The sequence below is a fragment of the Eubalaena glacialis genome, chromosome X, assembly GCF_028564815.1.
Source record: "Eubalaena glacialis isolate mEubGla1 chromosome X, mEubGla1.1.hap2.+ XY, whole genome shotgun sequence".
NCBI classification, from domain to species: Eukaryota; Metazoa; Chordata; class Mammalia; order Artiodactyla; family Balaenidae; genus Eubalaena; species Eubalaena glacialis.
Window position 1 is genome coordinate 137428490 of NC_083736.1, and position 14535 is coordinate 137443024.

Consider the following 14535-nt stretch of genomic DNA (forward strand, 5'->3'; position numbering starts at 1 on the left):
GGTCACCTGATCTGCGGCGGCCGCGGCGGGTCCAGGCAGTGGAGGCCGAGAGGTTATGATGGCGGCGACCGCGGTGGATCGAATGCGGGCGGGGATGCGGCGGGCCCCGGCGCTCTGGCAGATGCCATGGCTGCCGCTGGTGATGGTGGTGGCGGCGGCGGCGGTGGCGTCGGAGCAGCAGGTGCCGCTGGTGCTGTGGTCGAGTGACCGGTGAGCGGGGCGGGCCGGGGCGGGCTGCGCTGCGCGCCGCGGCGGCTGAGGTGCCCTCGCCCGACTCCGGGGCTGTCCTTGGCGAGGGGCGGCGGGGCCCAGAGGGGGACTGTCCCTTGCTCGGCGGCTCCATAGCGAGTGGGCTGGGTCTGAGCTCTGGGCCCCACGCATCAAGCTGGGAGCCCGTGGGTTTCCGATCTCAAGCCATGAGCCCCCGCTTGACAGCACCTCTTCTATCCCCTGCCAGAGACCTCTGGGCTCCTGCGGCCGACACCCACGAGGGCCATATCACCAGCGACATGCAGCTCTCTACCTACTTAGACCCCGCCCTGGAGCTGGGCCCCCGCAACGTGCTGCTTTTCCTTCAGGACAAGGTGCGCCTGCCACAGCCCTCTCTCCTTCGGTCATCAGGAGGCAGGCAGGCCCCCTCCCCCCCCAGGACACTGAGGCCCATTCCTCAAGGGAAGCTTCAGTGACCTTGTCCCAACTCTAGGGAGGTGTGGTTCCTCCCTTGGGAAGGCATGTAGGAGAACGTTCAGTGGGAATGGTGAGGGCCTTGAAATGGCACCCACTTGATTGGGGGAAATAAAGGGTCAGAGGCCAGATGCCCAGTGAGTGCCAGACCCTTATCTGATCTACTCTACATGGTGGGGATGATGAACCCTGTTTACAGATCAGAAGAGTGATGCCCAAGGATGGCAAATGACTTACCCAAGGTCACACAGCTAATGGGTGGCAGAGTCGTGATTCTAACTGTAATCATCGTGAGGGAGAGAATCGAAGAATGATCACTTACTGAGTGCTTCATTCGCACTATGCTGAGCTGATGTCATTATCTTGGTTTTACTGCCAAAGAAGGATTGGCTGAAGTTGTGTGGCTTGTGCAAGCCACAGCTGGTTCCAGCCTGAGTCTGTTGGACACCCCTCCACCCCAGGTTTGTGCTCATATCCAGCACACTGTTTACCCTCCCATCTGGGTCTTTATGCTCCCAAAGCAGGCCTGTAGACCACAAGAAGGTTCGAGGGCAGTGTAGGATTGTCGTTTGGGAGGTTATCGAGCTTCTGCTTGTCTGTTCCTCATTGGTGGCCTGTATGGCTCATTCCCCTTTTGGTCTTGCTCTGTCGTTCTGTGGGCAGGTGGTGGTGGCTGTGCTGGCCTGTAGTCCTTCCAGGAGGTGGTAAATAATGTAGTCAGACTGGAACTCAGTTCTAGTTCTACTACTTACCGGCCTTTGGACACGTGAAATACTCTGCAAATGCCCCTTTCTGCATCTGTAAAATGAAGACACCACTGACATCAGAGGGCTGTGAGGAGCATTTCTCATAGGCCATGTAAAACGTTTAGCTGGCACCCCCACCCCGTCTTGTGGCATTCCTTCAATTCATTCATTTGTCAAATATGGACTACCTACTGTGTACCAGGTATTAAGTGTTGGGGACACAGCAGTGAGAATAACCCCAGCCCCTACCCTGGAGAAGCTGACACTCTCGTGAGGGTGACAGGTAAATGCTAAGTTGGTGTATGATATACTGTCAGTTCTGTAGTCCTTAGAGAAGAAGGAAGCAGACTAAGGGGACAGAGTGACTGGCAGTGCTGTTTAAGATAAGGGTGACCGGGCAAGCGCTCGCTGTGGAGGTGATATCCGAGCAGAGACCTAAGTGGAGGGAGGGATGGAGCCGTGTGGCTGTGGGGGAAGGGCATTCCTGACAGAGGTAACAGCAGGTGCAAAGGCCCTGGGCAAGGAGCGCTCCTGGTGAGCCCGTGGAAGAGCTGGTGTGGCTGGAGAATAGTGAGCGAGAGAAAGGGGTAGGAGATGGTCAGCCAAGGAACCAGGAGACAAGGGGGGAAGACGTTGGTTGCAGTTCTAAATGTGGCAGGAAGCCTTGGGTGATTTCGAGCAGGGAGTGCCATGAGGACACAGCGGTGGTTCCTGGGCTTTCAGAATGAGAGCTTAGGTAGCCAGACAGGGTCAAGATTCCTGCCCAGAAGGGAGAGGAGGCCGGGCAAGTATGTATACTAAACAGGATGAGGTTAGGGAAGCTGATTAAGATCTCCTCTGGGCCTAACTGGGAAAAGCCAGAGGAAGCTGGGAGTTGGGATGGAGGGGCAGAGGTTGAAGGACATCTCTGGGTTGCAGAGGAAGAGGGATGGGCTTGGGGTTACTGTGGTCCAGAGAGCTCAGGAGACTGCAGTGCTTTCTCCAGCATGTTCTGAGATCCGCACCTCTCTCTCCCCTTCCACCAAAACCAGGCAGGGAGGGGCACTTCTCCCCCTCCTTTGCAAAGGGTCTCATCCAGGCCGGACGGACGCGGCTCTACCTGTGGCAGCTGGCGCGCAGGCTCTCCTTGTCTCTGACTTCTGCCCTGGGGGGCGTGCAGTCAGTGCTCCTGGCCGCCCCCCAGCTCCTCCCCACAGCTTCCCTCTTCCCTCGGCAGCTCCTCCTGTCTGCTTGCAGGGGGCGGCTGACTCTTACTCCCGAGGTTACCGTGAATCAGCTGCCCACAGACTTCCTTCCAACCCCGTGACCACCTTCCTTGTTCCCTCACCCTGCCAAGAGGGTGCTGGAGAAAAGAGAACCTTCCACCGCCCCACCCCACCCCTAAAATGTACCCTCGCTCACTCTTCGGAGCAGATCAAATTTGACTCTAAATGAGATTTTGCAGGCCCTGCAAATGCACAGGGAAGGTGTCTGCCCCCTGCCCTGGCCCTAGCCCAGTGTTCTGAGGCCGTCTCCCTGCTTCCCTACTAGCTGAGCATCGAGGACTTCACAGCGTATGGTGGCGTGTTTGGAAACAAGCAGGACAGTGCCTTCTCTAACCTGGAGGTAAGGGTCCTCTCCCAGCTGCAGGCCCTGGAGGCCATCCTGCGCCCCCTCTCCCAGCACAGTAAGAACCGTCCCCTCAGGAGCCAGAGATGCTGGCTGAAGGTAGAAAGGCCTTAGTGTCAGGGCCAGGGGTGTGGCGTGTTTTCTTTGCCACCTGGAATGAGAGCCGGTGTGGGTGTGGGCGTGGGCGTGGGCATGGCTTTCCAGAGAGGTCTGGTAGGCTGGCCCGGGTCCCCTGGCCCCTTGCTAACTCATCCTCTCGCCTGCCCCTCTGTCCCCAGAATGCCCTGGACCTGGCCCCCTCCTCTCTGGTGCTTCCGGCCGTCGACTGGTACGCGGTCAGCACTCTGACCACTTACCTGCAGGAGAAGCTCGGGGCCAGCCCCCTGCACGTGGACCTGGCCACGCTTCGGGAGCTGAAGCTCAACGCCAGCCTCCCGGCCTTGCTGCTCCTCCGCCTGCCCTACACGGCCAGGTACGGCCCGGCCTCTAGCCTCAGGGCCCAGGCTCCGGTGGCGCAGCTCAGCCAAGGGGAGCAGTCCTCCCGTTAGCACCTTGAGGCCCTCCCAGAAGGTGCCTGTGTGGCCAGACGAGGCGGACGCAGGCCTCGCTGGTGGGGAGCCGGCCCGCCTAGCGGGGACCATACACGGAGCAGGAGGCAGGGACTTGAGCGGGACTCCGAAGCTGGGGCAGGAGGGCCGGGGGATTCCAGGCAGGGCTGTGAGGTGAGCAAAGGTGCCGGTGGTGGGAGTGAGCCCCCAGCTCGAGCGTGCTAGGTGGCGGGGCTACCAGGCAAGGACGGCGGCCCAGGGCGGCGGAGGCCATTTGGATTTGGGCGTCTCTAACGTTCTGTCTCTTCCCTAGCTCGGGTCTGATGGCGCCGAAGGAAGTGCTCACAGGCAATGGTGAGCGGGGGCGGGGTGGGGCGCGGTTTCTGTCCTCATCCCACCCTTGGCCGCAAGGAGCCCGCGCTCCTCAGCCCCTCCGCCCTCCCAGGGTGGCCCCCCTGCTTCTTGGCAGCAACTGGCCAGCTGAGCAGGGCCCCGCCGGTCCCCAGGCCTCGGCCCTCTCTGGCTGGGCCCAGCCTGGCAGAGCTGTTGGATGTCCAGGGGCCTTCTGCGTGCCGCCTGGAGCCAGTTTCCACTCAGGTGGCCTGAATCCTAGGGTTTGGGCTTGAATATACCAGCAACGTTTCAAAAAACAGTTCCGAGGACTGGTCTTCCTTTGGCTGTAAAGGACAGTCATTCCTCCTGGCAAGGTCACTGGACACTTTCCGGGGGTAGAGTTGGAGTTTTCTGTGTCTGTCTGTCTCTCCTCCTTCCGCTGAGTTAGGGTGTGGCATTAGGGACTCAGTGACTGGGGCCACGGTGGCCGGGGGAGGCTGGGGCTGGGGGGATGATGAGAAGCGGCTGCTGGAAACAGCGAACACTAGTGAAGGTTGCTGGGGCCCGGCTCTGCGAGTGTCTCAGCGTCCCACCAGAGGACGGTTGCTGGTGTGTGGGGACTGCGCAGGGCAGACGTCCGGTGCGCCCCACCTCGACACGGTGACGCCGCTGAGCACCGTCAAGAGGCGGCGCCGAGAGGGTGCATGGAAGGGCCCAGCCTTGCCTCTGCAGCGCCACAGTCAGACGGGTTCTCGTGGGCAGTGGGAGCGTGGCCGTGAGTGGCGGCCTGCGACTTGCTTCTCTGCTCTCCCCGTTGCTCCTCAGATGAGGTCATCGGGCAGGTGCTGAGCATGCTCAAGTCGGAAGACGTTCCGTACACGGCGGCCCTCACGGCAGTCCGCCCTCCTAGGGTACGTGCCCTTGCCCGGGGTTCCGGGAGGTGTGGCCGGGGGCCTGGAGGGGGGCCGGCTTCTCCTCTGGGCAGATGTCGGGGCGGGGGGCGTGCATGAGCCGTGAAGTCCTGCTTCCTCCTTCCAGGCGGCTGCTGCCCATCTCACCCCAACAGCCTTACTGTCTGGCGTATTCGGACCATAAGTCCAAGTGTTCCTAAGGTGCAGAGACGAGAAACCTCACACAGGCTTAGGGGCCACCAGGGGAAAGCTTCCCAAAGGAAGCTTTTGAGTATGAGCGTGGCTGGTGGGACTTGCGATGGTGGAGGGAGTGCCCAGCGGGGACCGCGAGGGCAGGCCGCTTGGCTCAGGGCCTGCTGAGAGAACCAGGGCTGTTGAGAGAAGGCTTGTGGGCTCTTTCTGCAGGTGGCCCGCGATGTAGCCTTGGTGGCCGGGGGTCTGGGTCGCCAGCTGCTGCAAAGACAGTCGGCATCGCCTATGGTCTTTTCCCCTGTGAGTTACAATGACACTGCCCCCCGGATCCTGTTCTGGGCCCAAAACTTCTCGGTGGCATATAGGGACCACTGGAAGGACCTGACCTCCCTCACCTTTGGGGATCAGGACCGCCTCAACCTGACCGGCTCCTTCTGGAACGACTCCGTTGCCAGGTAAGGGCGAAGTACATGCCACTGAGGGGGTATGTGTTGGGGGCTGTTCGCCGTGGGGATGCAGGTGGCATTGTGGTGGGGGGAGGCTGGCGGAGGGCTCCTGAGTGGGCATTGTTCAGAGTTCTGCCTCCTCACGCCTTCTCGTCCTTGGCCCGACCTCGGTGCTTAACACCTTGGATCCTGCTGCTTCCCCCTTGAGCAGCCTCAGCAGTCCCAAGGGGGAGCTGAAGGGAGTGGCCGTGGGTTCAGGGGAACCAGAGGGAGGAGCTCTCAGCTGGAGGTAGGGAACCTGTGTGCTGGCTGGTTCCTGACTTAGGGTGTGATGGGGCCTCAGTTTTCCTATCTGTCAAGTGGAGGCACTGCCTCTTCAGGTGGCTGTGAGGACCCCGTACAGCTTAGGTAGCAGGATACCCGAGGAACTTGCTCTGAGATGCTCAAGGCCGTCCCAGAGCCTGAAAACTCACCTCTTCCCCTGACTCTGCAGGCTTGTGCTGACCTACGAACAGCTCTTCGGTACCACAGTGACATTCAGGTGAGTCCGAGAGGCAGGTGCGGGTGGGCTCGTGCGGCTCCGGCCTCTCCAGCTGCCTGACACCTCCACGGCCTCCCCCAGGTTCATTCTGGCTAACCGCTTCTACCCGGTGTCCGCCCGACACTGGTTTACCCTGGAGCGCCTTGAAATCCACAGCAACGGCTCCGTCGCCTACTTCAATGCCTCCCAGGTCACGGGGCCCAGCATCTATTCCTTCCACTGCGAGTACGTCAGCAGTCTGAACAAGAATGGTAATCTCCTCGTGCCCGGCACACAGCCCTCTCTCTGGCAGATGACTTTTCAGGACTTCCAGGTAGGAAGGGGGAGGGACCGCGCCTGGAGGTGGGGAGCCCAGGTTGGAGGTAGCCCAGTACTGGGAGGGGCTGGGGGAGCAGAGGCCTGCAGTCTCAGTGTCCTTTGGGTTGGGGTTAGGGCTTGGGAATGTAGTTGAGAGTCCGGTCCCCTTGGTGCTCCCACGCCCTTACTGGGCCTCCCTGTGTGGGGCCACTCGGTGCTTTCTGCCCCCCAGATCCAGGCCTTCAACGTGACGGGTGAGCAGTTCTCCTACGCCAGTGACTGTGCAGGCTTCTTCTCCCCGGGCATCTGGATGGGGCTGCTCACCTCCCTGTTCATGCTCTTCATCTTCACCTACGGCCTACACATGATCCTCAGCCTCAAGACCATGGACCGCTTTGACGACCACAAGGGCCCCACCATAGCTTTGACCCAGATCGTGTGACCCTGCGCCTGTGGGGGGTTGAGGGCGTGCTGGTGTCCAGGTCGTCGCGTTCCCACCAGAGGCATGCTGGCAGGAGGGCTTCCCCTCTTCCTACGGTAGCATGACTCCTGGCTCCCCTCAGCCTGTCTGGCTCTCTGTTCCACCAGCTGAGGGTCTTCCCTGGGCTGCCCACTCCCCATCTCTATCACCAAGGTGTATGTATTCTGCGTAGATAGTAGGCAAATTTCCCAGGCTTGGTCATTGTGAAGGAAGGGGCCGTGAGTTCTAGGGCCCGTCCTCCTCCCCCTTTCTCCTTATTTATTCTCATTTCTCCGCCTTCGCCCCTTGCTGTTTATAGTGCTTTTGTGTAGCCAGTGCTCCCTCCCCAGGCTCTATGGGGCTCCTTGTAGCAGCCAGGAGCTGGAAGTTCCCTGAGTGTGGGGGGTGTGGAAGTACTATTTAACTGTCTGTCCTGCTTGGCTGGTGTTACTGTTTTTTGGTGATGTTGTGCTAAGGATAAGCAGTGCACTGGGGTTTTTTTTTTTTTTTGGTCTGAGAAGGAAGGGACCTCCATGGCAGGGGGGCTGGGTGTGATCACTGGGTGCCTGGCAGGAGCCTGGGGTGCTCGTGGTTTCCTTCCTAATAAAATAAAGACGGGTCGCCATGCTTGGGCCTCTTGTTACTCATTTCTGCGCTGGGCACAAGGGAGGATGCGCTTGGCTGAGGGCTGCCGGAGGAGGCGTGCGAATGTACCCGTAGCCTCGCGCGACCAAGAGGGAGGCGGGAAGGTCTCGCACGGGTCCGTCCTGCGGGCTGCTTTTCCGGGGGCCAGGGGAGGCCGGGAGGGTTGTTAGCAAGCTGCGTCCCTAACCGACTAAAGGAGGGCGGGGGCGGTCAGCGCCCGGGAAGGGGGTGGAGACGGCCGCGACAATGGCCGCCCCCACGTCCCTAGGGGGCCGCCTCGGGCTGCCGCAGCGGCGCGCACCCAACCCGCGGGGCCGCGCTGAGCTTCCCGGGGGGCGGGGCGCGTGCGGCTCCCGCGCACGGATCCCTCGCGGACCTCAGTACCGGCTGCCGGGCCGCCCCGCCCGCCCCGCCCCGCCCCGCCGCTCTCCCCTCAGGGCCGTTGGCGAACGGGCGCTGCCCGCAGAGCCGCGCTGGTGCTGGGGCCCGGGCCCCAGCAACCCTCACGGGAGACAACCCGGGGAGGCGGTGGCCCCGGTCGGCGCGGCGGGGGCGGGGAGGGGCCGGGACTCTTTGACGCGGCGGAGGGGTCGGGCTACGGCCGAAGCGCCGCCATCTTTGGTCCAGTGCGGCGGCGGCGGCGGCGGCGGCGGCGGCGGCGGCGGCGGCGGCGGCGGTGAAGGAGGAGGAGGAGGAGGAGCTGACGGGCGCTGACACCGAGGCCTGACCATGGACGAGGAATATGATGTGATCGTGCTGGGGACCGGCCTTACCGTAAGTGCGGCCTCTGGCGTCCGGGGCTCCGCATCGCCCTCTCCTCCCCGGGATGCTGCAGCCCTCGGCCCCATCCTCCCATCGTTGCCATCGCGGCGCTGCCGCCCCCGGCGTTCGTGTGCCCGAAAAGACAGCCCCATGCCCATCCCCCCTCGACGTTGCTTCTACCCACTGCCATGGTCCATCTCCAAGAAGCGGCCCCTCTTCTGGCCGCCCCCCCCAACTCCCCGGGCCCCGACCCCTGGCCCCTCCCGTCCTCCCTATTCCGGCCGGCAGGGCCGGAAAACGCACCCCCGCTCGCCCCGATGTCTCCCGTTGCTCCCTGACCCCGCCCACCCGGCCCCCACCCAAGGCCAGCCCAGCATCACCTACCATCTTGCGCTAATTCTGGTGGGGATGTAGTAGTACAAGGACCGCCGGTCAGGTCGGGGGACCTCGCCAGGATGGGCCCTCATCCCGCCTCGGGGCCCAGGGACCCATGGAATGTTCCAGAAGGAGCAGCAGTGGGGACAGTGACAACATTCCCGTTACCCCACCCCGGTTTCCCGTGGAGACCTCAGGCTGAGTCGTATTTGCAGCCTTTGTCCTTGGGCTGGTGACAGTGACTGGTGAGGGTGTTTACCCTCCCCCAGACCCCCTCGGACTGCTGCCTTGAGAGATGCATCCCCTTCAGTCGGGCGCAGAAGCCCCTCCCGTGGCTGGGAAGGCTCACGGTCAGGGGCTCTCCTCTTTGAGGAAAGAGCAGCCCAGGGTGGGGCCTGGGATTTCAGTACCATGCTAACTAAGCCTTTCTTCGCTTCCCTTTTGGGTCCCTTTGGCTGTGCAGCTAGGTCTTCCCCGTGGTTCATTGTGTTTTATCTGCTTTTCTGTGGGGCTCTACATAGGTAGATGATTTGCTTGGTATCTGGGTTGCCGGAAGACCGTGCGTGTGCCTGCTGGATACTCTCTTCCTTGTTCACCTTTTTGCCCAGCAAGGTTATGAAAGGAAACCGTGGTCAAATGAAGCACCACCCCCGATTTTAGGCAAGGCGACCAGCCACGGATGGAAGGAGCTGTCCGTTGGGGCACAGTCCTTCCAGCTTTGCTCTCCTCTCAGGGTTGGGGTGGGGAATACATCAGGGCTGCTGGTGGGAATGTGGGCAGGTAGGAGTGCAGCGAACGTCGCCCCTCGCCCAGGAATGTATCCTGTCGGGCATCATGTCCGTGAACGGGAAGAAGGTGCTGCACATGGACCGGAACCCCTACTATGGGGGCGAGAGCTCCTCCATCACCCCCCTGGAGGAGGTGGGTGCTTGGGGCCCAGGCCCAGCCCTTGTTAACCTCGCGCGTGGGGTGCAAAACGAAGCAGCTCCCCAGGTTTTCTGGGCGGGGGGTGGGGGCGGGAGGGGGGTCCTCGGGGTGCATCTCTGTCTCTCTCTCCTGCCTGCAGCTGTATAAGCGTTTTCAATTGCTGGAGGGGCCCCCTGAGACGATGGGCCGGGGCCGAGACTGGAACGTTGACTTGATCCCCAAGTTCCTCATGGCCAACGGTGAGGGAGATGAAGGAGGTATTATGGGGGGTGATTGGGATGACCAGAGGAGGGTCAGACTCCAGAGAAGGGCAGCCAGACCAGCTAGAGCTTCTGGAGTGAGCCACGCTGACTCTGTTGCCTTGCCCACACCACCCCGCAGGACAGCTGGTGAAGATGCTACTGTATACAGAGGTGACACGCTATCTGGACTTCAAGGTGGTGGAGGGCAGCTTTGTCTACAAGGGGGGCAAGATCTACAAAGTACCGTCCACCGAGACCGAAGCCTTGGCTTCTAGTGAGTGTGGGTCCCCTGAGCCAGGGAATCGTGGGGGGGGGCAGCTGTCCAGAGCAGGGCGCCCCTTGCCCGAGGTCACGTTCCTCACGCCGTACCAGAAGCCCCTTGCTCTGTCGTCCCTCTGCGCCCGGGGCCACGCCTCCCACTGGTTGCCAGGAGGGGAGTCCGCGTGCGGAAGGAATGTGGGGTCCTTGACAGGGGCTCCACCTGATTAGTGAAACATCCCCAGGTGTCGGAGCCGGGAGGGCCCTCAGAGCCTGTCCAGCCCGACTCGCTCTTCGTACGTATGGGGAAACTGAGGCCAAGAAGCACAGAGGGGTTAATCTGAGGTCCCATGGGGGTCAGCTGGGAGCTAGGGTGCCCGCTCGCTCCGCCTGCTTGGCGGGATGGAGAGTTTCATTGTCTGTGGTGCAATGATTGTTTTCACGTTGCCTGCGTAGATCTGATGGGCATGTTTGAGAAACGGCGCTTCCGCAAGTTCCTTGTGTTTGTGGCAAACTTTGATGAGAATGACGCCAAGACCTTCGAGGGCGTCGACCCCCAGAACACCAGCATGCGTGACGTCTACCGGAAGTTTGACTTGGGCCAGGATGTCATCGACTTCACTGGCCACGCCCTGGCGCTCTACCGCACCGATGAGTGAGGGGAAACTGGCATGGCAGACCACCCCTCATCCGGCCCACACCCTGCCCTCCCTGCTCCTGCCTGCTGTTCTCTTGGCCCACGCCTCTCGTACTCAGCCTCGTGCTCGCTTGCCTGTCGCCTTTTCTGTCCCTTCCCTACATTTGACCCGTGGTCTTCCCCAGGCCATTGAGGGTGGTGGGAAGGCTGGCCTGGTGCCTGGGTGGGGTGAACTGGGGGTCCTGCTGTTGGAGCCTCTTCTGACCCCATCCCCCCAGCTACCTGGACCAGCCCTGTCTTGAGACCATCAACCGCATCAAGTTGTACAGCGAGTCCCTGGCCCGGTATGGCAAGAGCCCGTACCTGTACCCACTCTATGGCCTTGGCGAGCTGCCCCAGGGCTTTGCAAGGTAAGGGCGTGGCTTCGGTCGGTTGGCGGTCCCAAGAAGGACTGAGGCCAACGATGGAAACGGCCCCCTTGGGTATCTCCACAGCATTTTGTACTTTGCCACTGTGGTCCTAGTTCATTTCACACCATCCTTGGGTGATGGCACTACAGTGGGGTATTGACGTGCAGAGTTGAAGGACCACAAATGGGGGCTTGCTTGGCTCCTGGCCTGAGTCAGGCAGTGCTAGGACTGGGCGCGGGGCCTGGAAACCTCGAGTCGGATTCTCCAGAGCCCTTCGTTCTGTCCCCCAGAACATTTCCGTGAGGAGCCACCCTCACGCTGGCCCTTCGCAGAACATTCTGGCGTTCAGCTCCAGAGAGGAAGGAGCACTCCAGGTTCAGTCCTGAGTTTGTAGCGGTGACAGAGTTGGGAAGGACCACCAGGTCTCCTGAGCTCTGCCTGCCTGGGGCCGCCTTCTCTGCACCCTCGTGCTGGTAGGGGCAGGTGGTGCAATAGCACTGGTCCCCGTTTGTCCTGGGAGGGCGCCCTCACCATCACTCTCCCCACCACAGGTTGAGTGCCATCTACGGGGGGACCTACATGCTGAACAAACCCGTGGATGACATCATCATGGAGAACGGCAAGGTGGTGGGCGTGAAGTCCGAGGGAGAGGTGAGCCGCCCCCGCCGCGCAGGCACGCTGGTCTGGGCGGGGTTCGCCCCCTCCTTAGAGGCGCGCTTCCCAGTGACCCTGGCTCTGCTGGGTCTGCTGCTGCTCGGCTCTGAGGGCCTCAGGCTGGGGACCGGGGCTCCAGAAGAAGACTATGTAGCCGATCCTGTTGGCAGACATCTGCGTATCAGGGCCCCCCTCCCCGAGGCGCAGGAGGAGGCTGCACGTTGTGGGAGTGTCCCGCCTGCTGGAGCTGCCAACCCTCATCGTGAGTCCGGGCCCTGAAACACCGAGGGGTGTGATTAGATAGGGACAAGGCCTTTTGGTGCTTTCATAGGTGGCCCGCTGCAAGCAGCTGATCTGTGACCCCAGCTACGTTCCAGACCGCGTGCGGAAGGCTGGCCAGGTTATCCGTATCATCTGTATCCTCAGCCACCCCATCAAGAACACCAACGATGCCAACTCCTGCCAAATCATCATCCCCCAGAACCAGGTCAACAGGAAGTCAGGTAGGCCAAGCCCCACGTGACTTCCTCCAGCGTGTTCTCTTTGGTGTGGCTCATGCCTGTCCCCCTCAGCCTGGGGGCTGGCTCTCTGCCAGATCCCTCCATGGAAGAACAGGGACCCACACTGCGGTCCCCGTGACCTGAGGCTCTAGGGATTGGCGGGCTTGGCCTCTCCTCCTCTGGGACGGCGGCAGGGCTGGGGAGGGCGGGCGGGCCGAAATTGAGCTCGGGCCCCCACACGCCCACGTTAACCGAGCCCCTCCTGCGGGCAGACATCTACGTGTGCATGATCTCCTACGCACACAACGTGGCCGCGCAGGGCAAGTACATTGCCATCGCCAGCACCACGGTGGAGACCGCAGAGCCCGAAAAGGAGGTTGAGCCGGCCCTGGAGCTGCTGGAGCCCATTGACCAGAAGTGAGGGGCTGGGGGGCTGGGGCTGAAGCTGGGGGGAGGAAGGGAGCCAAGGAGCCGGAGGGTGGGCATCAGGGAGGGCAAGGCTGGTTGTGAGACCTGTCTCGTCCCTTCCATCTGCCCGTCAGGTTTGTGGCCATCAGTGACTTGTATGAGCCCACCGACGATGGTTCCGAGAGCCAGGTAAGCAGCCTGTCCCGGCCCCGGCTCCTGGCTGCCCGCCCAGGGCCCCTGCCCAACTCACCTCGGGCCCCGGGCGCTGGCTGTTTCCAGGTGTTCTGTTCCTGCTCCTATGATGCCACCACACACTTTGAGACAACCTGCAACGACATCAAAGACATCTACAAGCGCATGGCAGGCTCCGCTTTTGATTTTGAGAACATGAAGCGCAAACAGAACGATGTCTTTGGAGAAGCTGACCAGTGATTGCCGACCCCCGCCCCAGCCCCTGGTGCCCTCTGCCCCAACCTGAGCCTGTTCTCCTCAAGGGCTGGGGAGATGGGCGTGGCTGGGCACCCCCGTTTCCAGCATCCTCTGCTTCCCCCACCACATTCCTGTCACCCACCTCATTGATTCACTGACCAAATCCTTAACCTTAGTGATGGTTTGGGAGACGGCGGGGGGGGGGGGTTGGTTAGTATCCTCTTTCTTGGCCCTTCCTTATTCAGGGAGAAGGGGGTTCCTCTCCTTGTGTGTGTCTCTCCCCCCATCCCTAATTCTTCTGCTCTGTTCGGGAGGAACGTGGAGGAAAAGCTGACTTCTGCCCCCACCGCTCTTACCCCCGCTCTAGTGGCCTTTGGAGATGCCCCCTGCCTCCCCCCACCAGCTCTTGTGTGTTGGAGAGAAGGGGCCCTCCCAGCACAAAGTTGCAGTCCTTTCCCTACCCCACTCCCGTAATTTATTCTAATTTATTAACTTCGGCCCACCCTGTGTGAGAAGGGAGCACTGTGCCCCGCGGCCTCACGGTGCGGCCTGGGGCTGTGGAGCAGCTACCCTGGCCTGGCCTTCCTAACCCTGGCGACCCTGGTGCAGCCTGGGAAGGAAGAGGGCTTGGGTGTGGCCCCATTGGAGGTTGATTTGGTTTTTGTTTCTTGTCTTTGTGTTTGTTGGTACTTGCTGAGAGAGAAGAGACATGTGAGCAAAGCAGAAGGAGGTGGGAAAATGGATCCAAACCCCGTGTGCCCTGCCCTATTCCTTCCCCTTAGTGGTGGGAGACCCTTATCTCGCAAAGTGAATGTGTCCCCTTCCCCAGCCTCTAGTGTATTTCACAGAAAACAAAACCTCCCAATAAAACTGTGTTGAAACCTGAGCCCATATCGTTAGTTTTATTTCCCCAAAGCTGCATCTGGGGTGGGGCCTTGGCTCCCTGGGCTGTCCTGCTCTCCTACCCAGGCTTGGGACTGCGTGTGGCTTAGCTTTGCTCCTGATGGCTATAAGAGGTGACTTTCTTCATCAGGAAATTGCAGAGCCCCTGAACTGAAAGGGCCTATAGAGGAAACAGGTCACATCACCCTGCCCAAGGGGTTAATGTGAGAGGAATCGAGGGAGAGGGGTCTGGCCTGGGGTGGGGGCTGAAGTGGAGGAAGCAGAAGCGCAGGCCCAGACTCGTGGCCTGGGGAAACGCGGGACTGGGGCCCAGTCTTGGGAGGGGAGTCAAAGCCAAGGAAGCAGGGGGAACCAGGGCGCCCTCAGGCAGGGAGGCAGCGAGGGGATTGGGGGGATCTGCCCTTAGACTGGGATCAACATCGAGGAAGTGAAGGGCCCGGGGGCCCAGCCTTGGGGTCAACAGAGGGAAGCAGGACTGGGGACCCAGCCTCGTACCGGCGGTTATTGTTGAGGAACTGATGGGGAACCTATAAAGAGAGGGACCGGCGTCCAGCTTCCGGCGGCCGGCGGGGCGGGGCCGCTAGCGGGGCGGGGCGGGGCGGGGCGGGGGAAGTCACGT

The 14535-nt window shown here is 61.5% G+C and overlaps 2 protein-coding genes across 2 annotated transcripts; both read left to right on the forward strand.

Annotated features, from left to right (window-relative positions):
* Window positions 1–7393, forward strand: ATP6AP1 (ATPase H+ transporting accessory protein 1). Its single transcript, XM_061177671.1, has 10 exons — window positions 1–210; window positions 458–584; window positions 2961–3035; window positions 3317–3510; window positions 3900–3940; window positions 4745–4830; window positions 5236–5477; window positions 5962–6009; window positions 6091–6322; window positions 6539–7393. Exons 1-10 carry the CDS (start codon window positions 56–58, stop codon window positions 6746–6748), a joined length of 1410 nt encoding a protein of 469 aa, XP_061033654.1. The 5' UTR covers window positions 1–55; the 3' UTR covers window positions 6749–7393.
* A 682-nt stretch (window positions 7394–8075) lies between these two features.
* GDI1 (GDP dissociation inhibitor 1) lies at window positions 8076–13899 on the forward strand. Its single transcript, XM_061178324.1, has 11 exons — window positions 8076–8185; window positions 9362–9469; window positions 9615–9714; window positions 9857–9991; window positions 10432–10630; window positions 10891–11022; window positions 11574–11673; window positions 12008–12179; window positions 12449–12593; window positions 12719–12773; window positions 12864–13899. The coding sequence occupies exons 1-11, from the start codon at window positions 8141–8143 to the stop codon at window positions 13014–13016; spliced, it is 1344 nt and encodes a 447-aa protein (XP_061034307.1). The 5' UTR covers window positions 8076–8140; the 3' UTR covers window positions 13017–13899.
* Window positions 13900–14535: the final 636 nt, after the last annotated feature.